At 39.6% G+C, this 24,432-nt stretch overlaps 1 protein-coding gene across 1 annotated transcript in view; it reads left to right on the forward strand.

Moving 5' to 3' along the window:
* Positions 1-24,432, forward strand: part of LOC121874823 — a 217,745-nt gene that overhangs the window by 183,543 nt on the left and 9,770 nt on the right. The window contains exons 19-33 of the mRNA XM_042379108.1: positions 87-309; positions 1,109-1,231; positions 2,030-2,256; positions 3,089-3,290; positions 6,278-6,514; positions 6,882-7,114; positions 8,052-8,220; positions 13,936-14,091; positions 14,707-14,874; positions 16,632-16,788; positions 17,216-17,412; positions 17,603-17,764; positions 18,061-18,284; positions 18,632-18,980; positions 19,503-19,606. Coding sequence (XP_042235042.1) covers positions 87-309; positions 1,109-1,231; positions 2,030-2,256; positions 3,089-3,290; positions 6,278-6,514; positions 6,882-7,114; positions 8,052-8,220; positions 13,936-14,091; positions 14,707-14,874; positions 16,632-16,788; positions 17,216-17,412; positions 17,603-17,764; positions 18,061-18,284; positions 18,632-18,980; positions 19,503-19,606 — 2,931 coding nt within the window. The remainder of the gene's footprint in view (positions 1-86; positions 310-1,108; positions 1,232-2,029; positions 2,257-3,088; positions 3,291-6,277; positions 6,515-6,881; positions 7,115-8,051; positions 8,221-13,935; positions 14,092-14,706; positions 14,875-16,631; positions 16,789-17,215; positions 17,413-17,602; positions 17,765-18,060; positions 18,285-18,631; positions 18,981-19,502; positions 19,607-24,432) is intronic.

Genomic DNA, 24,432 nt, shown 5'->3' on the forward strand with positions numbered 1-24,432 from the left:
TATTTAGAAATTATTGTCCTGCTTTACTGATCTATTTTAGGAGGACAGTTATGATATTTCCTTTTTTTTTCCTTTTATATCTGCAGGAGCCTCTTGTGTGTCCTGCCATGAACTGTGACCTTGCATGCCTACATGGCTATAGTCTGGATGCTTCTGGGTGCCCTGTGTGTGCCTGTCGTGACCCTTGTGAGGAGGTGACTTGCGCTACCCCTCTGGAGGAGTGTCGTATTGTTCACGTGGCCTGTGTGGACGAGCCCTGTCCACCCCTGCCTGTGTGCCTGCCAAGACTGGAGAACCCCTGTCCTTATGGTGGGTAAATGCTGAGAGTTGCCAGATTCCCCTGTACTAATTTGTTATACTACCTTCCAACACTGTAAAATAACAGTGATCAGGATCAGATTATTTTAATTAAATAGTATTACAGAATTTCCTACCAAATGTGTTTACAGCCTTGTTAACTAATGAGCCTATAGCCTTACCCACCCTTCCCAAGACCCCATGTTAGCACAGGAAAGCAGACTTTGCCCAGTAATAATGTGTTGTGTCAAGCCTTGTTGATACTTTGAGCATCAAGATTAATTGAACCTTCATTCATGTTTGAGGAGGTGAGTGGGTTTACTGTGGCTGCTTACGGGTGCGCTGCTTGAGGGATGTGTGGTGAGGTCGTGGTGGCAGTTGTTTTTTTACCTAGAGGAGGTGATCTCAAGTTAAGAGGTTTTATGTTTTGGTGCTGAAGGCTGCTTTTGTTTGAGTCAATGAAAGCAAGCCTTTTTTTTGTATACAATTACTTTGTAGTAGAAAATGGATATGATTGGTCTTATTCAGAGCTTCACTATGAAGGTAAACTCCTGCTCTGGTCAGTTAGAGCAACATTTATAAACTTCTTGAACACCCTCAGTTACATCTTATCTCTGGAACTTCAGTACTGCACTTGCTTTACAAATTTGAAATATGAGGTATTGGAGTTTCTCGTGATATTCACCATATCTGCAAAGTTTGTACAAAATGTGTGTCACATCATGTCATGCCCCCTTCATCAACATAGATGTAATGTATGTGTTAATCTTGATGTTAATATTCTGAATTGGTCTTGTCCACTGCCATCTAGGATCACCTCTGAGGATTAATGACAGCGTGGTGGAGTGTGGCCCTGAGGGCAGCACCTGCCCCTCCAGCCACAAATGTCACCTCTCACCCCTGGGTGAATATGCACTCTGCTGCCCCAAGCCTCGTAAGTATTGTCTTTGGTAAGATGATGACGCTCTTTTTCTCCTGTAGTGTTAGATAAGATGGTTGAATTTGTTTTGGTATTAAGTAGATGACATCACCCTTAGAGAGATTCTATAGCATAATTTTCTTCTTATAATCATATGTAAGTGATCACTGTGAAGTATGAAGTAACATATGTACAGTTTTCTCTTGTTTTTGACCTACTGTACTGCTCAAATTGTTAAAATGAATGGTCAGAAGTATCAGTAAGCCATTAAAAGCTTTTATTCCATTTCTAATGTTGATGGAATACAATTTTTTATCCCAGAATTTAAACTTTGGGTTCTTTTCTGGGCATCTTCTTTTTAACCGTATTTACTCATCCCTATTCTTATTCCTTCATCCAGTTTCATATACTCTATGTAGTAGCCTTGAAGCTGTATGCTGATAATACCATACAGTAGTAGTAATTACCACTACCATAATGTAGGAGGTTAAAAGAGTTTCGAATTGCCGTAATACTGAAAGCATGACATACAATATTAAATTACTGATATTTTTAACATGTTTCACAACAAAGCTTAATTGCCTTTGTTGAGTGTAAAATATCTAATAGAGTCAATAGACTTTATAGTTGATACTGTACTTTATTACCTTACGGGTAATAATTTATGAATTGCTCCATTCTCGTTCTTCATTATCTTCTTTCTTTAATAGAATTGATGATTTATCCTTATCATCTGTCTCTTTTTAAGCTTTCCCTCTTATACACATTAACCTGTGAAGTCAGTAGTAAGTCTTACACCATATCCTCTCCTAGGTGAAGTCTGCTATGAGAGGAAAGACTCTGGTTACTGTGAGGGAGCCATCAAACGCTGGTTCTTCAACGCCGAGTCCAACCGCTGTGAGACCTTCCGTTTTGGTGGCTGCGGAGGAAACCTTAACAACTTTGAGACTGAAGCTGAATGTCTCTCTGCCTGTCCAGCTCTCAGCTCTTGTGAGAAAATGAGAGAGAAGAATATCAGGAATGCTGATAAGGAAAAAAAGGTAAAAAGAGTCATAAGTTTAAACATTTAAAGTTATTGGTGGTCAGCCCTTAAGGTTAGTCGAAGGTGAAGATTGAATAGGAAAAATTGGCAAGTAAAGAAAGCTTATAAAACATGTTACTGTAGAGGTGGACATTAAAGAACTAAGTCACCCATTCACAATCTTGCTTACTCCAGTATCCTTCATGGTTGTTGCATGTTTCTGGTGTTGTGGATTTGGAAAGTCACATAAGATGCAGTGGTAGATGTGAAAGAAATTTAAACAACACTAGGCCAGCAAAAATTTCCATTAAAAATTGTTAATTGAAAAGGGACATTACTTTTAGTTTGAAAGAGGTCATTGTAATGATGTGCATGTACTGCTGTTTGGGTCTGAAGTGTGGACATCTGCAGGAGCTATGTGGTGCTACAGGGGATTATTATGGATGACTGAGAGAAAAATTAATGCAGTTTTAAGAGTGGCTTGAGCAATGAGAAAATGGTGGAAATTTATAGAATAGGAAAAATGAGTTACTGCACTGTACTTGGGGAAGAGAGGGTAGAGGTAGATATATTAAATGATGAAACTGAAGGAAGACAGAGATGAGGATGGATGGATGGATGATTATATCTGTTGTGGTCCCCAGAGATATATGCAGTTTAGGAGGTATTGTAAAGTATGCTTGAAAATGTTTAGAGTTGCCAACCCTCAGACATATAGTAAGAATGGCACCAAGATTGCCTGAATGATCACAATGAAAGGAATACGAGTACTGTTGTTAATATAACCTTACCATGTTATCTGTATGTTTTATGCAACCTGACAATGCTATCAACTCTTTTCATCACTGCAGGTAACCTTCATTCCTAAGTGTGATAAGAACAGTAGTGCCTGGCTCCCAGAACAGTGCCTAGAGGAACTGGGTGTCTGTTGGTGCGTGACTCCACAGGGTGACCAGGTACCAGGCTCACTTACCCGTGGTGCCCCTCAGTGTCAGGGCACCGCTAGGTCATCTAGGAGGATGAACTTCGACCCAACTACCCCTACCAATATGAGTAAGTATCTTTGCCAGGGATGGGTATGTGTCCTTGAACACTTTAATTATGTATTTTTGCTTAATAATAAGTACAGTTTAGCTATTGGTGCCTTTATCCAGTAGTATCGTATACAAAATTTACATAGCTATTTAAATGCCTACTATATTGTAATCTTCATCACCTCCACACACAAGTAGATCCCATTTAACATGCTTCTAATTTACTGTTGAATCAAATATTTCACTAATGTAACACTTAAGACAAAGTATTGTACAGGGATGTAAATTGACTCTGACATTTGTGTGTGTTTACAGTAAACTCCCTCTAATTAGGGGGAAGGCCTGACTGGTTTAGCCAAAATTCTGGGTTGGGCAGTGGGTTGAATTGTCTATTTGAAGGTGGAAAATTCGAGAGGATTGGGAGATTTCCATCTCAAGCTACCTAAGAACACCAAATCTACTGTAATTTTTTGCCTGGACTTAACATCCTTGGGGTTTTATATACCATATGAACTTTTTTTTATTATTATTATTATTAGAGCCTATAAGGGTATCAACATCTGTGGAAAAAAGATAAATTTTTCCTCGGTCTCACATACGCTCTCGGCAGCCTGGTGTTGGCTTTCGGTACAGCTGTACTCAGTCAGTCCTTCATCAGCTGGTGTTGCTGGGCACTGTCATATGTCTTGACAACTGTGTGTGCTGTCTCAGTTGTCACACTCATCTCTATGATGTTTCTAACTTAATTAAAAGTGATTTTATAGATTCCAGTATAAACATTCCTTGTATTTTCATAAAAGATTTGAGTTCCCATTATAATACAGGGGACCCCCCCCCCAAATTCGTGGGGGTTAGGTTCTCAAAATGGCCGCAAATCGTCAAATCAGTGGACCGGGGGCACATTTTTACTTGTGTACAAAGAAATGTATATTCCCTTTATGTGTTTGCCCTTAGGACAATTATTTCTTTTACCTGTATTATTGTATACAGTATACAGTATGTGTGTGTAGACAAACGCACACACATACAGTGGTCCCTTGGTTAACGAGCACAATCCGTTCCAGCAGGTGGCTCGTTAACCGAAAAACTCGTTAACCGAAACCATTGTTTCAATGGGTTTTTGGGTAATTGGTTCCAGCTCACCGAAAATTGCCTAAATTCAACAAAAAAGGTAGAAAAGTGCACTTACTTTGAGGTGTGTATGTAGAAGGCTCCTGGATGATGATGATGATGATGGGAATTAGAATGGGGGTGGAGGAGAAGGAAGAAGAGAAGGCATTGGGGTGGAAGAGAAGTCACCCCATGGCGCCATTTCACCCATAAAATTTTAACTCTTGGTGTAATTCAAGATTATTTTCTTTAATTCAACACTGCACTGCATTATATATTGTCAATATGTAAAATATATTTCAAAATGACCAATAATTTGCTTGGAAACACAGAAAAAAAGCGTTTAGTTGAAGAGAGTCTCAAGCAAGATGTTACCTCCAGTGAAAACAGAGAGAGACTAACGCCTGTTTGTGTGTTAACAGGCTGGATGGCACGCCAGAAACTAGTTTCTTTACCTTCAATTATGTTCAATAATTGTTAAAATGACTAAAAAAGTTAATATTAAACTTTTAAAATTATTGAATAGTATAAACTTCTTGATATTTACTAAAATAGTAAGGAATTTAAGCCCTAAAACCGATTACTGTATTGGCGGACTAATACTACAGCTGGTGGACCGCCAAATGCAAGCGAAAACATGTTGAAGTCGGCTCGTAAAAAACTCGTTAATCAAGGGATTGCTCGTTAACCGAAGTTAAGAATCTTATGGAAGGTACCGGTAAATCATTAACCGAAATCTCGTTAACCGAGGGACCACTGTATATACAAACACACACAAAACACATACAACACACACAAAACACATACAAATAAATAATACAGAGTAATTGGAAAATCCTCTCACAAATAATCAGAAACAAATTTATAAAAAAGTGACAGTCTACCCTCAAATCCATGCTCTATTAATAAAGTACTGTTATAGAGTATGGTCTCTAGAATGAATGCCTCCCTGTCCCAGCCGCAAAATTGCCGGCAACTTTAAAACTACCCACAGACATTCTTGGGTACATCCAGGGTGTCATCTGCGAATAACCGAGAACCGCAAAGTAAAAATCCGCTAAATTGGGGGTCACTGTATCATGTAGAAATATTTTGTTGCATCTTTTTTTTTTATCAGTCTTGTAGAGAATTTATTCAGCATCATTATGGTATAAAATTTATCTTTCTAAAAATTAGAACAGGTGCCATGGATGAAAGTTTATACAGTCATTTTTTTTCACTAGTTGTAAATATTTTCACTCATGGCAGCAGCCTGATATAATGGGAGAGTGATAAGAGAATCATACACAGCAGAAGAGTGTTTTTTATGGTATACATTATTACTGCACTATGATACATCTGTTGATGAAAAATAGAAGCACATAGTATAAGTTAATAATAGAGTATACTGTATTTCTTATTAAATTATCATGAGGCGGTTGAGTCTTCAGGTGATGAGGCTGTTGAGGCAGTAGGTGATTGTACGGCACTCTCAATGTATGCCACCAAAGGCAGAGTGGAGGTTATGCTTTCACTGCTAATATCATTGAATACATGTACTGTACACTATTCATATTTCTTAAACACTAATACTGCCTCCTTAGAGATAGCTGTTGAGTACCCTCCTATGCAACCACAGTGGCAGTACCCACTTACACGAACTTTCCCCCATACTAACTGGATTTTGGTTGTTTTCTCCCGGGTTGGGGTACATGTGTCTGGTGCTGGACCCCAGTCTGATTTACAAGGGGATCCGGATTAAGCAAGTCCGGTTTAGAAGGAGTTTACTGTATATTTATGCCATGTTTATCATTCAAAACAAATTTTTTCTTTCTTTGATATTATTGTACTGTACTGTGAATTATATGCTTAGTGAATTATATACAGTACTTGTTGATAATCATTATAATTTTGCAGTCTGTGAGCCGGGTCAGACGGTCCATGTGTGTGACAAGAGCTTATGTGAGAACCAGGTGTGCTTCTCTCACCCACACGCTGTGTGTCGTGTTAATCCATGTGGTGGCTGTTCTGTCCAGTTTGTTGATGAGTTCAACTCCCCAGTAAACTGTGAGGTGGGCCTCACTGAGTGCCAGAGAGAACTACAGCGAGTTCTTAACTCTCCAATCTTCACCAGACCTTCAATGGCTTTCTCAGGTAATTATCAGAGGTTGTGTATTCCTAACAGTAACACAAGAATTAATGATGAAACAATATATCTCGGTAACTTTAGTTGAATTAATGCCAATAAAGCACATGAAAGCTTACAGAAACTCAGAACTGTATGCATTGTGTAAATATCTGACATGCAGGAGACAGATACAGGCTGCAGTTTCTCTTTATTGAGAACATATTTAACATTTATCACCTAAGCATTAACACCATGATATCTGTACAACTGATGATGGATAAATAATATGATACAACATAGTTACACCTTATACTTTTATATTATGTTCTCCTCTTATCTGTGCACTTATCTCAGTGTTTTTTGTATTTTACAACATTTGCACTGATGTTTCAGGACGTACATTCCCCACTTCACACGCTGATCATCAGGTGCACTATGATGTTGACCTCTTCCGTAACGTGGACGTGTATCACGCTCGTCCTCTTGACATGGATGCTGTTTCCACTTCCGAATCTCGTCGTCGGGGCCGTTATGTAGACGTTGATCCTTCCGGAACACTGACAGTGTCTGGGGATGTTGTTATTGAAGCTCAGGAACATTCCAGGCCTGTTCGTGCTGTAGCTAAGGTGGGAACCAGAAAGGCACTTTATAGAGTAATGAATTTGTTATAGTTTTCTGAAGGGGGCTTACAGCAACCCCCCGAAACCCTCCAGCTAGCTTGGCTCGCTGTGCTCACCATGTTTTCCCATCCACAACTTCTTGGACCCCCTTTTTTTTTTATTCCTGGATCTGTCCATGAACCTCTGTTTCCTGTAAGTTTAAGAGATCACTCATCCTTTTTCTTGCCATAATGAGGGGTTACTTTCCTGTTGATTGATCAGCAAAACCAGCCCATGAATGTGAAAATGGATCAAGCTATGTAAAGTGAATGTTAAATACATTCCAGACAGTATGGAGAAGGAAACTCTTCTTTTACATATATATCAACATCAATATTCAATTGAAATATTTTTGGAGTGTTGTGAATGAGATTGCATATGTTTGATGTGGTTGTGATGTCAAACAGTTGTTTATGGACGATAAACCGCAGGTGGTAACAGGTGGTAGTAGTGAGGATGACGTAGCAACTTTGTTTTATTCACGTACAAAATGAAAAGGAATCTATGGACATTGTACCACCATTATTCCTGAGAACCCATTTAATCCCTTTGCTATGGGGAAGCCACTTTCATTATTTTACTTAGCCAATGCCAGACAGTTTTATTCGGCAGAGTGAACCCTTACATAAGTGGTTAGTCAGGTTCTAACTTTCTTTCGTCATGTCATTCAGGTCTGGCTTCTTCTCTGTTCACTTGAAGCTTTCCTTGACCAATCTCTAGTTTGACCTCTGTTTTGAAAAGATTAAGAATGAAAAGGAGCTTCATAGAAAAAACTAAAAAACTGAGGGACGAAAAAGATAAATGCCTTTTAGAACTTATCTCTACATTGAATATCAGATAAATAGAATAGTTTTGATTGAATTTTGCTTGTGTAATAGAAACACTGTTTCATCCACTTCCTCAGGACGCAGTACCTGAGTCACCCTTAGTGGAGTCTACACTAGTGGATCCTGATGACCTGGCCCGACACCTGGCAGGTCCTCTTAGTACTACCATTGATGTTTTCCCCAGTCTTGAGGATTACCCACCAAGACTCACCCTTGATGACACCTTCGAAGCTGTCCCAACTGAAGGTAATGAACCAGGACATCTTGAAGTATAGTCTATAAATTAGAATACAGTAATAATAATAATACATAATAGTGATAACAATAATAGATTTTCAGTAAAATTACCATACAAGTTTACAATTGGTTTGGGATGTATATAGACTATGCAGGTACTAAACAGTTCAACTTGTATAGAGTTAAGGTATAAAGCAACAGTAAACAATAAAGCAATTTGACCAAAGATGACGACAAAGCCATGATGTATTGTGGTGTTACGATATTGGTTCATGTACTTCCCAGACACTATATGCAATTCTTAGTTTGTCTGTCTCGTCAGCTTCTCTTTACAACACTTTATTTTACACATTTCATCTTTATTTCCTCTTCCTTCACCTAGCTATTAGAATTTTTACTCTTTATGATATACAGTACAGTACCTTATAAAGGATTTGTTTGATAAATACTGAAGTCTTCTTGCTTGGCTGTATAGGGTGTAGAGGAAGGGTCAATTTAATATTCATATATGAAATGCCAGATGCTACACACCAATCAGTTGTATAATAACTTAATCGACAACACCCAGTCTTATGGCTTTTGTTGATTAAAATCTTTTGTTATGATTCCTGCATCTGAAAAAGAAAAAAAATAGAAAAACGTTGATTTTATTATGGTGTGTGGCCTATGAAACACCTTGTACAATCTGATCTGTGATCTGAGACACACTATACAGTTTGATGTGTGAACTATGAGACACCCTGTATGGTGCACCACCTATGAGACACCCTGTACAGTATGGTGCACCACTTATGAGACACCCTGTACAGTATGGTGCAGACACCACCCTCTACAGTATGGTGCACCACTCCTGATCACACCCTGTACAGTATGGTGCACCACCTTTGAGACACCCTGTCTAATCTCATCAGTTGGCACCACAAGATTCTGGTACAGCTGAATGCCTACAAATACAGTCCTGAGCTTCACATAAAAAAAATGGTACAGCGGTAACATGCATATATCTCTTCAACATGTCAAGGGTTGGGGTCATGCTTGGCCCAGACACACGTGGGAATGGTGTCATCCAGTGTGACCCTCACTACCAAACATCACAGTGTTTTGAGGTCAAAGGTCTTAAGAACCTGTACACTCTGTAGGGATAATGGACAGTGGGATTCTGACCTGGACTCGTGTGAACCCCCTTGATCACTTTGTTGTTTTTATGCTTGATAGTTTATTGTTACTATTTGGGGATTATTTATGAAGTTTTGACAAAGAATTTCATGTATTGGACATTTTTATCAATACCATGTGTACAAATGGTGTTTATAGCATCTGAGAGGTGAACTCTTCAATTTAATCTGATGTCAAAGTAGATCACCTGTTCTTGTGTATATAGCACTATCAAGTCTACGGACTTGGCGCACCCTCATTCAACTAGTATTTTTGTGATCTTTATTCTGAATTATTTCTAATTTTAAGATTACAAAAAGTTAGACCAAGTGTAAGTTATTTCAGTAGTTCATAGTGATAGTTAAAACAAATTCGTTAATAACAACATAGAATAAGATTGCTGTTTTACGTAGACTCTTATGTGAACTAATAATAACTTGGGTGAACGGTAGGTCCCACATTCTTCTCATATCTGTTATAAGAGAGAATTCTGTCAGTCTAACCTCAGGTAGTAGCTTCACTTCTTCTGTAAGTATTTTCTTGTCCTGTTTATTGTCTCTTGAAGAGAGTCAAAACCACTATAAAAAAGGTTACAGAATGTAGAACATGATTTCCAAGTCTAACAAGTAGACAGTCATACTTAGTCTCTGTTTAAACTTTTGACATTAGGAGTAGCCATATTTAAAATGTCCCAATCAGATCAACTATTTCTTTGATCAGTAATTTGTACTATGGTAAAGTAGTGATGATGAACATTTGTATTATCTGGTACCTTAGATTATCTACATAGGGGTTTTCTGGCTAAAATACCTATTGTGGGAAATTATGCCAGCAAATAATAATTTTAGTACTATAAAATATTGTACACTAACTCCAAAAAGTATGTTTACGATTTTGTGTGAGACAGTGTGTTACAACAGACGAAGGATTTTGACAACCCTACCGAGACAACATAAAGATACTTTTTGGAGTGAGTGTACACATCAAGGGAAGCTGTTGAATAGTTTGTTAGAAATAATTATTCAGTAAGAGAATGAAAATTTCCTCTGAATAAATATGATTAAATTGCAAAGGATGTTTAGAGACATTACATAGGAGAGGATCATGTACAGTCACCCACAAAAATCTTGTTGCCTCTCCTGAACCATGAACCCCAAGATTCAGACATGTGAACCCAAAGCAGTAGACACATGCATTAATCTGTCCATAACTGCTTTAATTTCACATGTCTGAGTCTCGGGGTTTGTGGTTCAGGAGAAGAGACGACAGGACTTTTGTGGGTGACTGTCATAACATTGGCTAACAGTAGAGAAATTTGAAATACTGTATGAAGTTCAGAAATCTATTTGTCAACTCATTTAAAGACTTTTACTTTCAATTACTACACGGGATTCTGTTAATGTTAGTTGGCTCCTTTTCTTCCTTAGCTTATGTAATTTTGACTAGATTTAGTTAAATAATCACTTGCTGTGTCATCATTGAGAGAATTGTGATCTGGTTTAATGTGTAGTACAGTACTCATTCCTGGGGGCTAAAACTAGCATAATCTACAAGACTTTTCTTAAGGTATGATCAATAGATTCCTTTGTGGTATTAACTGTTGCATTTACCACCAAACATTTCTTCTCCCTAATTAATATATATTGTCTTAATCCTTGAAGTATGGCATAAAACCTGGTAGGATTTATTAATGTAGTGAAATGCCTATTTAACAGACTATCGAGAGAGAGGTCTGTTATATCGAGGGTCCATTACCTGTGAAATCTCCATCTAACGAACTATAGAGATGAAAGTCTGTTAGACGTGAAACATCCATCTAACGAACTCATATACTTAGAGATGAAAGTTATATGTAGCTATAAGTTTGTTATATGGGGGTCTCACTGATGATCTTGCATGATTCTTAAGCCTTTGGGATCATGTTCTAGTTGATGTATAGTATATTGAGTATAAATATTATGCACTGTAAATAGAATAAACATTAGGAATTAATACATTACATATCAAGTGTAAATTAACAGACTCATAATTGACTCTTTTTTTTTATCAGTCACACCATATTACCTTCTACTGTACAGTACACCGAGTTCCATGGAATGTTGAATTTCCTCAAAAAATTCCCTTTGTACACACAGTAAAAAAAGTACCGCGTGGATTTGTGTGAAACAATATAACACCACGGACGAGGGATAGTGGAATATGTGTGTTGGTCCTGTATTATGGTGGTAGCCCTGCTGTCCTTGCCTGAGGGTGTCCTCACATATCTATTGCTAACGACATATCCTGCCATATATATAAGTGATGGTGTAACTGAATATGAACACATCGGGTGATGTATGGATCATTACGCAAGTCAGCAGACCCCCCCCCCCCTGCACGATACATTTGTTACTGTGTACAGTACATCGCTTTATGCTGGAGATATGATTTAAGAAAATGGGACTTAAATTGTGGCCTACTGTACAAGGATTCAGATGGTCAAAAGTCCAGTTCTATTCAACTAAGGAGAAGTGATTTTGAAGGTACAGTACTGTACAGTACTTTTCTGAGAGGAGAGGGGGGGGGGTGAGAGGAAATATTAGACATTCAAATAAATTTGAATATTATCATACAGAAATATTCATAGTCACCAGACCCAGCTCACAGAGGGTCATATTATACAGTACAGTAGTACCCCGATTTACGCGGTCAATTGAACCCATGGGGTACCGCGGAAAGTGAAAACCGCGTAAAGTGAACAACAGAACATATGGGATTAATTCCAATAGAGACTGGCCCGACCCCCAAACTCCACTTTTTCAGACACAATACCTACGTTGTAGTAAAAATTATATCTTAATTTTATGATGGTATGCACACACAATTAATAATTAAGAGAAATATCAATAATATTAGTTTTTTTAACACTTACATTAGCAGAAAAGATGGCTGGGCACACAGGGATGGAGGGTTGGTTCTGAGGCAGAGGGCAGATTATTGGCCCTCACCTGTATCACTTGTATCAATTGTATCACTATCCACCACATAGGCTTGCAGGGCCTCTTTTTCAAACCCCTCAAAGTCCATATAAGTCCATATCCTCACTATCACTGTCACTGACTTGGGCCGGCTGTGGTGGGTGGCGGGTGAAGAACTCGGTAATGTTTTGATGACTGGGCGACCTTGTGCACATCCTGCCCGCGCCACTTCCCGCGTATATGAGTAGATGCACCGCGTAAAGTGAAAGTCCGGTTCTGGCGAGGTACCGCGTAAATGTGAAATCGCGGAAAGTGAAACCGCGTAAAGCGGGGTATTACTGAACTGAAGAAAACACAGAAACTGGAAATGGGAAAAGAATGGCTTCAGGAGTAGCCAGGAAGTGAGGGAACTGTCCTTAGAATTTTCACACTTGGGGGAGCAATGCATTTGTTGTGTTGGCAATGATCTCATGACAGTCATTCATGTTAATAGGTGAAAGTCAAAGATATACAAAGTCTACTTTCCTTTTTTATATGCATCTAAAATATTTCTGCCATAAAGAAATAGAGAAAGATATGAAAATTAATTTGCATATACAGTTCTGGGTAACTGTCTTCATTTTAACACCCATATCACTTTCTTATGATGGATAGAATGCGAGTTATGACCAGATGAACCCCCAAAGGACATGGTTTGCTTGTTTTCTCAGTCATATTTTAACTAAGTGACAGAACAAAGCAATTTTGATTGAGTCAATGTTTAGTAAAACACATTTAAAGTCATTTATGTGAGAAGATGAGTTACACTTGTTATGTACTGTAGTATTGTCTCAAATGTACTTAGGGCATGATTCTGCTTGTGTTACTCACTAGGAAAGATGCTTGCATTCTAGTAAGTTTAACATGATGCTGCATTCTGTTATATAGTGTCGGCAAAACATTACCTACTGCATAGCAAAAAACAGTAATTTCTTAGTGCCTTTGTTTTTGTTTCAGCACTCACAAAATTCAAGTTTTCTACACATTATTGTTAATTAAATTACGTATCTTCTCTTTGTTTTTCTCTCATATACCACATATGGTATCTCTCTGCTGGGTGTTATAGTGCATACTATATGTGACTGTAAGTGCATTTGATATTTATTTATCAGAATGTACACTGTGAAAATGATCAAACTGCACTATAAAAATTATTATTCTTTATTACTTTTACCAATGTATTATTTTAGATTTAAGTTAAAGATTGTTTACTAAATAATTCTAAAAAAAAAATCTGTTTGGCTCAAATAAGGTTTTTTTTTTTTTTTTTTTTTTTTTTTTTTTTTTTTTTTTTTTTTTTTTATGTATAAGAAATAAGAGTTTTTAACTGGTTTATATACTTATTGTAAAGCAGAGAGTAGCTGTTGTTATCCAAAAGACTAATTGCTTGAATCACAAGTTTTTTTGCCCAGGATTTTTAATCAGCATGTTAAAGTGTGAATGTTTTGAGATTCTGAATGAAATTGAATTCTGAAAAATTTGCTTGGAATACAATTTGGTATCTGTTAGTGCTCTCACAGTCCCCCACAAGTATGTCCACAAGTAATGGTCACCTGCATGGCTTGTTGTATAGATCTGGTGCCCAAGCCTGGTACATGCCCGAGTCCCCCCAGCGATCTCTCCCTCCTGACCTGTGTACCCAGCCAACAGTGCATGTTCGACACCCATTGTGAGGGATCCAAAAAGTGCTGCTTCAATGGTTGTGGGGCCATGTGTGTTGAACCCCAAGGTGGGTAAATACTCTATTACATTCTCACTTTGTTTATTTTCCTCGTTTGTTTTTGTATTGTATTACAGTATACTGTACTTGTTTATGATACAGCACCTGATATCTAGATCAGCAATGACTCTTATTCTGTGAGGTGAGTAGGAGTTAATATATTTGACTGATATAAATATTTTATTGAAGGTACAGTACAGTATAGTACCCCTGTTTAGTGAAAATGTTTAAGGAGATACTTATACTGTAGTCTTCAACACAATCAAAATTATGTGCATCACTATGAGTAGTACAGTACTTATGTGAAAGGAAACTGATATATAGAAGTTTATGGCAGCTTATTCACACGTGAATATATAATTATCTCTTATTACCCGTCCCTCCATATAAGTTATAATTGTTTAGTTATTAGTCATAAATACTGTAACACCATATAACTCAGGCTCTGTACATTCCTACATCACAGCTGATGCTCTAAAATTAAAGCCATCACCCAAGCGTGGCTGTACAGTACTAAACATTCCTCAGATAAAAACCATATTTTATCCACACAAGCAATGCAAGAATTATTCATAATTTAACATTCATTCTCATTCACTGTATACTTATGTTTTACCTTTATAGAGACTCCTGCTTCAACACAAGGCATGACAGTGCAGGCCCCTGTGTGTGAGGCTGACGGAGCGTACGCTCGTGAACAGCGTGCAGGAGGCCTCACCTGGTGTGTGGACACAAAGGGTCGTCCAATTCATGAGACTCTCACCCGTGGCCATGTCCGATGTGGACCAAATGGTGAGATACAGCTCAGGTGTTTCTCATCTTCCAGTAAAATACAGATTGTTACTTCTCAGAAACAAAAAAGCTACTTGTATTTGTTTTGGTTTCAACATAGTATGGTACAGGTATCCCTCAAGATACGAATGGGTTAGGTTCCCAAAAAGAATATTCGTTGGGTGAATTTACATACCATGAATATATAAACGTATGGGAAAAATAAGGTTTGGTTTGCCAGTGACAAAAATACCCCGATATTATGCCTGAAAAACATGAAATCGGTTCATAAACAAGAACAAAACATACTAACTAATGATAAATAGTACACAACTACTCTAAATTATAATTTTTTACCTAACACATGAAAAAAATTATTAAAATACTATATAACTTTGGTACATTATCTTATGGGGGGGCAGTCTGGGCTCACCACAAGGGGTGAGCAGAGGTGGGCAGGGTAAGGGCCTTACTCAGCAAGATGAGGAGGACTGTCCACCTCATCACTGTTGTCCAGCTGCTTGTTTGATCTCAGCATGCTTGTAAATTGTGGTCACAGTAGAAGCAGCCAGACCAAGATCTTTCCCAATCTTGGTAGAGCCATTACCACGTTCAAGACACTTAATTACTTCCAGCTTTGTCGCAAGAATCACAGCCTTTCGTGGTTTCCTCAGTGTAGTACGGGTAGTCGAAGATTCAGCAGAACGCTTGGATGCCAAAGCGAAAATACTGTACTGTAGTAACAAAAGGATTGCATGAATATACACGGATAAAGAGAAAGATTACTTCACACAACAAATAGCGGGTGAAAGAACACAGGCTTGTGGGAGATGCGGGAGGGAGGGGAATATGATCAGTGAACAAGAATACCTCTCTGCCCATCTTTTCCTAAGATGGCTGTGCCAGCTGACTCCCAGTACGGGAAATTTGAATTTTTTTCTAGAGCCAAATTCATGTAACTGGGGGAAAGTTTCAGGTCTTGAAATACTGTAGTGGTATCAATTTATGAAATTCAAAAAGTAAATTCATATCACGGACATTTGTATCATGAAGGATAGAGAGAAACTGTGTACACTACAGCAGGCCCTAACAATTCGCAGACCTCGATTATTCACGGATGACACCTAAGAATGTCTAAGGGTAGTTTTAAAGTTGCTGGCATTTTCGCGGCCAGGACAGAGAGCCATTCGTTCTAGAAACAGTAATTTCTTTTACCTGTACAGTATTGTATATGTGTGTGTGTGTAGACACACACATACAAATAAATAATAATGGGAAAATCCTCTCACACATAATCAGAAACAAGACAACAAAATGTATTAAAAATATGAGTCTACCCTCAAGTCAACCTCGTGCTTTGTTAACTTTAAGAGCAAAGCCAATTTTTTTGCACACAAGTAAAAATGTACCTTCTTCCCCTGGTCAGCTAATGTTATTCACGGATTTGGCTATTCGCTGCCAATTTGAAAACCTAACCCCCGCAAATTTTAAGGGCATTCTGTACTGTACAGTAGAAGTGTTACCTTCCTTTATTAAGTATTCCACAGATTTCTGTACAGTACTGGGATTTAATAAGATTCGTTCCTTCCTGAGAAAAAATCGAGAATGTAAGAGAAAAAACTAATTTGTAGTATTTATGTTTAAGTAAACTTGTCTATACATTTCATAAATATTGTGAAGGAAATTCTTAGACATTTCAGAATTTTTTTTTTTTTTACATTTTCTGAATTGAAAAGTTGGACTTTGCGTGAAATACTGTACGTCAAATGTGTCTTCAGGTCAGATTGTGGAGCAGGTATCTGTTGGGTTTGTATGTCCTCGCGGTGTGAGGGCTCGGGTGTGTAAGAATGAGTGCCTTCATGCCTCCTGCCACTCTCACCCTGACGCTGTCTGTGTGGCTGACCCATGTAATGATTGCCGTGTCACCTTCTACAGGTTGGTGCTTTACAACTTTCATTACTGTCTTAAGATTATTCTTCACAATTGTTGGACTTTTAATGAACTAATAACTTACAACTAATTATTACTTTACACAGAGGATTAATATTTATCTCCCCCTTCAATGTCATGCAATGATTCTTTATAATGATTTAAATATTTTATGTCATGTTACATAACCTTATACAGTACAGTACAGTACAGTACTCTGAATTTACCCATACAAACATCCACACAATACAGTATTATAATGTCATTTTTCATGCTTGTTTGTTAAATTACCAAGTGGCCTGGGTATATTGGTTGATATACAGTACACATGCTTTCATACGGGTATTTTAATGTTACCTCCTGTTTACACTTTTTTCCATGCTGAAACCCCCAATAGAATTACATAAAACTCATAAGTATTTCTCCACATCAGTGCAAGCGGAGAGAAAGTTCACTGTGAAGGAAGCTGTTCTCAGCCCCTGGCCAGGGGTATGTGTCGCGCCTCATTCAAGCGTTACTTCTACAATGCCACTGCTGACCAGTGCCAGGAGTTTATCTTTGGTGGGTGTTTGGGCAATGATAATAACTTCAACTCCATGGAAGAGTGCCAGGAGGAGTGTCAGAATCCAGGTAAGGAAAGGTGCAGGTAGAGCTGTTGGCACTTAACTGAAAACTATAAATCCAGGGCTGAGGAAAAGTAGTAAGGCAAGTTTAATTTAGGAAAAACAAATTATAAATTTTAAAGTGAAGCAATGGTGTCATTATTTTCAAACAAAGAAGAATATATCTTAGTTGTAAAGACTTACCATTGTGCCCTCAGATATCTGCAACCAGTCAGTACAGGCCGGTGTGTGCTCAGGAGGGGAAGCTCGATGGTATTACAACACTGAGACACGAAAGTGTGAGCCTTTCCTGTACAGCGGCTGTGGTGGTAATGGTAACAACTTCAAGAGCAAGAGTAGATGTGAGGCCCGTTGTCCAAGTAAGTAAATGCTGCCTGATGACCAACTCTCATGACTTGGCCTTTTTAATTTTATGTCAGTCTCTATGTATCAACTTATATGGAAAGATAATTTAGTCATAAGAACCTTTCTACAGTATACAAAATCTAATAACATTGTTATTTGGGTTTTTTCTTCATTTTTTGGTGATATACAGTAAGGAACTTTTTTGATAAGAAATGAAGCATCACCATGCACTGTACAGTAATAGATGTATCCGTGCCTGTACATCTGTTTTCATGTTACACAACATTAACACACTATGTTGTGTCCTCAGACTTTGTGCTGTGTCCTTATTGGTCAGCTGCCAGTATGGAACCTGTTCCTTGCTCCCGGGCCAAAGCTTGCATCAATCAGACATGCCATGGTCACCCAGATGCCATATGTGAAGCTGATCCATGCACATGTACTGCCAACTTTGTTGATCACCAAGGCCGATTTGTTAAGTGTCTGTCTCCTACTGAGCCACCCAAAACACGTCTTGCTTTTACATTTGAAGAGGTATGTCTTGCTGTTGAAGACTCATCAAATTTTTTATCAGACTTTAGTACTGTACTTACTTATTATTCGATTAATGGAAACAATTGAATGAAGTTAACTCTATCTTTGGCCTTTTGTGGAAGATTTCTGTAAGCAACAAATAATGTAGTGGTATCCTGTGCGGTTTCTAGTAATCCTACACATTCGCCAGTCATCTGATTCCTTAAACCTAAGATGAGATTTTTTAGTCTTTAATTATAGTTCATGAGCATTATTTTGTGTGTAATAATCTGATAGGTTTTGAAAAAATATAATTGAGATTTTCATTATTAAGTACGGTATTGTAAGCCAGCATCCTTGCCGTACAGCAGGAGTCTAGCAGCAGTGACGGTGACAAGACTGAAGATAAAAACAATCACGACATTGAAGACAACCTCAATGAAAGTGGTACTAAGAACAATGGCCCTGTGACCATCTACCTGGAGGGCGAGCCCACCCTAACACGCTGTCAACTTCTCCAGCGACATCTTAAGGAAAATAATTCTCTGAAGTATGTAGCTCAGTGTGATGAAGATGGTCGATTCACCCCCACACAGTGTTATGCACCTTCTAGTGATGAACAGGGATTTACAGAAGCACCCAAGTGCTGGTGTGTGGACGAGACAGGACACAAAACACAACCTACTGTATACTTCAGCCGTGGAGAAAGAGAATGTGGTATGTCATTTGTTTCATTTACAAAATTACCAACACCGTATTGGTTTTTGGATATACAAACTGTATTTAAAATGCCAGTTATACTATGCATGTTAATTTCAAACCTCATTTTTATAAGGTCTACCATGATTGTACACTAACTATTTTACTAGTCACTCTCCAGAGAAAGAATGTTTTTTACCAAATAAATAAACCTAATCTATTTACCTTGTCTTTGAGCACAAGTGGTCATTAGTTTATATTTTTGCCAAAATTTCATATAATGGTATTTTTTGACAAGCTGGTTAAGGATATGGTTTCAAAAATTCCAATTCAAATAATAGGTGTTAAATAATGACCCTTGAAATAATTACAGTATAACACATTTAGAATACCATATCAGTATTTCAGGGCAAATAGCAATTAAGCATTTTGCACAAGGACTTTTAATGGATAGACAGTACAGTACAAACTTTTGATAATATGTCTGACAAAATAAATGTAAATGGGGCAAATGGTAACTTAATTCCATTGGTTTTACAGACCCAGTGGCAGTAGAGTCAGTGGTAGTAACATTGGGCTTCCGAGGACGCGAGGCTGGTGTAAAACATCTTGGTAAAGCTAAGGGCAAAGAGATAAAGGATCAGGTATGTTATAAAAACTCGGTTTTAGACACGATGTTAATGTCATATGAACATGGTATTTGATTATGATGCACTAAGTTTGAATCTTAACAATTACATTATATAGTAGAACGTTGTTATAACACGAGATACGTTCCAAGATAGGTTGCTTTAAACCGAATTCTCACTAAATCGAAGTGTTGTTTAAATGGATAACTGTAATTCAGTTTGGTACTTGAGAGAAACACAAAATGCTAAAAAGAGTGAGAGTCTACCCAGGTGCACCTCAGCCCATCTCCTAGAATAAACAAAACATTGTTTTTTGTAGTATTATGTTAAAACAAATACTAAAAAATCAACACAGCTAAAGTTATTGGATGTAAAATGGTCTCTTTACTAGCAATCAGCTGATGGGAAGAGGGGGGGTGGGGGGAGGTGTGGTGATATTGTGGGGTATGAGATGTTTGGTTCACACTCAGGATGGGATGGAGAAAGGAAACTCTTAATGTGCTCTCTGTATACATGTTGTATTGGATGTACAATGCAGCTTGGTGCTGGGAAGTGGCAGCGTGGTTACAAGCGTGATGAAGAGAGAGCTGGTTGGTGAGGGTGCTCAGAGGAGGACAGCTTGTGGGTCGCCAAGCTCGCCGGCGGGAGCGAGGACCGCCAGGCAGGCGGAGGAGGAGGAGGTGTTGCTGGCTGCGGCTGTAGCTAGAAGAAGAGAGTTGGTTGGTGAGGATGCTCAGAGGAGGACAGCTTGTGGGTCGCCAAGCTTGCCGGCGGGAGCGAGGACCGCCAGGCAGGCGGAGGAGGAGGAGGTGTTGCTGGCTGCGGATGTAGCTAGAAGAAGAGAGTTGGTTGGTGAGGATGCTCAGAGGAGGACAGCTTGTGGGTCGCCATGCTCGCCGGCGGGAGCGAGGACCGCCAGGCAGGCGGAGGAGGAGGAGGTGTTTGCTGGCTGGTTGGTGTAGGTAGAAAGAGACAGGTTACCACGAGGTCAGGTCTTTTATAGCGGAGGTAGGCGTGGGTAGATAGATGACCCCCGCTCCGTTGGCGGCGCTGGTTGACCTAGACCACGAGGCATACACTGTGGAATTCGCGGGGTCGGCTACTCAGCGACAAACAGCGTTTGTAGGGGAGAAATCCACTACAATATGTTTGACAGTTGATGCCAAGGTCTAGTGCTTATTTATTTATCTGTCTTTAAGAGCGACTATAAGTTTTTCTCTTATAAAATGTCACCAAACTGGCCTGGGAGAATATAATTAACATTACTGGAATTCTTATAAGATTGGGATTAGTTTTAATATAAACATCTATAGTTTGCGTTAGACATACAAATTTTAGTTCTAACTAATTTTATTACAAAGGGCTAAAATTTTTATCTCTTGTGCAAAATATAAGACGTTTATATTCAAATTACAGTTAACACTCACTTTACGCGGTTAATGTAACCCGGAGGGTACCGCGTAAAGTGAGGAACGCGTAAAGTGAATAACATAACATATGGGATTAATTGAAATGGAGTCCAGGCCGATCCCCAAACTCCACTTTTTGACGACACACAACTATGTTGTAGTAAAAATTTTATCTTAACTTTATGATGGTATGATAAAACAAGTAATATAGAAGAGGTTAGGTTAGGAAAGATAAAGGTTAACATAGGAAAAATAAAGGTAAGGTTAGAAAACTAAAAATTAGGTGTAACTCTTACGGTAGTAGAAGAGATGGGTCGGCATACAGGGATGGAGGCTGGTTCCGAGCCAGAGGGCAGATTACTGGCCCTCAGGTGAATCACCATTACTAGGTGAATCACCATCACTGTCACTTACAGTTGTCAGGGCTTCCCTGACAAATCCCTCAAAGTCAACTTCACTGTCACTATCACTGGCTTGGGCTGGCTGTGGTGGGTTGCGGGCGAAGAAATCTGTTATGCTTTGCTGACGGCTGGCGTTGATGTTGTCGTGATACACCTTGATGTACGGCTCCATAGCCTGCACCAGCCGGGTATGGAAGACTTCATAGCGGTCATCGTCATTGTCGCGGGAAAGGAAGGACTTCATCTTCTCTGCACACTCCATGGCACCCTTAATATCACTATGACTTAAATTGTGTTCTTCGGAGACTGATGCACCTTCTTCCTCCTCTTCACTGACGTGTTCTTCTTCCAACATCTCGTCGGCAGTCACTTCAGGATCTCTGATCACCTCCAGGATGTCGTCGTTGGTGGTCTCGGAGAAGCCTGGAACTGTAACAGTCTGCGCAGCTTCTCTGGCAAGGTCCACTGCTACTGCAACATTCTGAACCTCACCAGTCACAGATTGACTCCTCCTCTCACCTGGTATTCCATGCAACACATGTCTCCATGCGTGACGAATTGTAGCAATAGACAGCTGATCCCATGACTCCACCAAGAAGTCCACAGCTTTCTTGATGTTAAATACTCTCCAGAATTGTTTGAAGAGTATTTTTTGCTGTTCTAACTGTTGATCCTCATCTTCTTCGCTCTTGCTATCGGTGGTGGTGTCACTCAGGTTACGCAACTCTTCCCTGGTGTTGGTGTAGTCGTTCAGGAGCTGGAATTTTTTTGTTGAGAATGCAGCTTTCACATTGCAAATCAACTCCTGGTCCATGGGCTGGATTAAAGACGTAGTGTTGGGAGGAAGGAAGACCACTTTTACGTTGGGGTGACGATCTAACAGTAGGGGCGAGTGTCCTGGTGCGTTGTCCAGCAGCAACAAAATATTAAATGGGACATTCTGTCGCTCACAGAATTTCTTTACATCGGGAACAAAACAGTCATCAAACCAGGAGAGGGACAGTGTAGAGAACATCCATGCCTTACGTGCGGTCAGCCAGTGGACATTTAGCTTGGTCATGTCCATGCTCTTGTAGGCGTGCGGCTTGCGGGCTGTGTGGATCACCGATAACTTGAGCTTACAGGTACCGGAGGCATTGGTGGTAAACAGGACGGTGATGCGTTCCTTCTGCATTTTCCGGCCCCGAATCCTGCTGGCATTCTTCACAACGAAGGACTTGGAAGGTAGTTTTTTCCAGAAAAGACCAGATTCGTCCATGTTAAACACCTGGTCGTCACTGTACTGTCCTTCCTCCATAATCTCACGTAAAAACGGAGGAAATTCCCGAGCCGCAGCACGATCAGCACTCGCTTCTTCACCACCAATGTTTATATTGGTGATCTTGTTCCGGATCTTAAACCTCTGTAACCACCCAGAGGAAGCATTAAAGGGTTTGGGCTCTGAAGTTCCCATCTTTCGTGCCACTGCCATGTACAGTTCACGTGCGTAGTCCTTAACAGAGCGCGTGTCGACCGCCATGTTCCGTCGCGCCTGACGCACCAAGTACCTCACAAGTAATTTTTCTGTCTTGAGAAGCACCTGGTTGTGAAAATACTTGATCATAGAAGCACCTGTAGACTTTGTGATCTTCATGTGCTCCTTTATCTTGGCTGAATCCTTCTTTATAGTCCGGATCGTAGATTCGTTCACGCCATGCTGGCGCGCCAAATCAACCTGCCTTGTTCCTTTCTCCAACTCTTGGATGATGCTATACTTCACCTCGTAGCTTAAGGAACGTCGTGTCTTCTTTGGTTTAGTGCCGCTGGGTCCAGGTAAGGAAAGGTTTCTCTCTGGGGGTGGTGGTCCGGCGGAAGCCATTTTACGGAACAATGGATGCGCATTTACACGGAGTGGCCTTGAGGGATGAAACTGCCGCGGCTAGGTCAAGCGTCGTCTTTCCTCCCTCCCTCCCACCCCCGGGTGGACACGTCATAATACTTTAAGCCAATTACAGCTAGCAGCAGAGGGGGGTAGGGATGCATGGCCAATGACAGGTCTGATACGTCATATGACGTCAGTGATAACGCAACAAAGACACACACTGCGCAACCTTACCGCGCCGCTTGCCCAAGCGGAGGGAGGAGGAGGGAGAGGCAGGCGGGCGGGTGGCGGGTGGGGCGAATCTAAAAATAGCGTCGCGCCGGACACTCTCCGCGTAATGGGGTTCACGTACCGCGTAATGTGAGCACGTGAGATTCTGGCAAGGCACCGCGTTAACGTGGAAACGCGGAATGCGGGACCGCATAAAGTGAGGGTTAACTGTATTCGCTATCTTGCAAGGATTCTAGCAATGCAAATTATATTCCCCTAACTTTAGACTGTGATATTATATAAGATAAAACTGTAAGCCTATAACCACCCAACCCTGGCTGGGAAGAATGGGGGGTCGGGTAGGGAGGAGGAGGGAGGTGACAGTGACACGTTTGACAGTTGGCGCCGCAGGTCTAGTGAAGTATTTATTTGTTTATGTCCTTTAGATTAAGTTTTTGTTTTTTGTTTATAAAATGTCACAAGTGACTGGGGAGAATATAATTTACATTGATGGAATTCTTATAAGATAGTGATTAATTTGAATACAGGTATAATCCTGCTATAGTTTGCACTAGACAAAAATTTGAGTAATTATTTAGTACATTATTTTGAGTACATGTACAGTACAGCTTTGTCCTTAGGGCAGTGTAGCGTGCCCAGAGAAACATTAGGCGCGAATTTTAAAATAGGATGCGCCAGATTGACTCTCAAAATAGGAAAGATTTGCTTTAAATTAAAACATTGTCCTTAATTGTGGGTGTCGCTTTAAATCAATAATCTTAAATTGAATCGCTTTAAATCGACGTTTTACTGTAGTGTTGTATAGAGTTCATATTGACTTGGATTCACTTAAATTCATTGATGGTAGAGCCTTAGTGTAGTCAGTGTTGATTTGGCAGTCACTGCTCTAACAACGGAGGCAACTGCTATACCAGTACTGTATATATCCTCATGAGGTTG

Source organism: Homarus americanus, unplaced genomic scaffold, assembly GCF_018991925.1.
Source record: "Homarus americanus isolate GMGI-L3 unplaced genomic scaffold, GMGI_Hamer_2.0 scaffold56009, whole genome shotgun sequence".
NCBI classification, from domain to species: Eukaryota; Metazoa; Arthropoda; class Malacostraca; order Decapoda; family Nephropidae; genus Homarus; species Homarus americanus.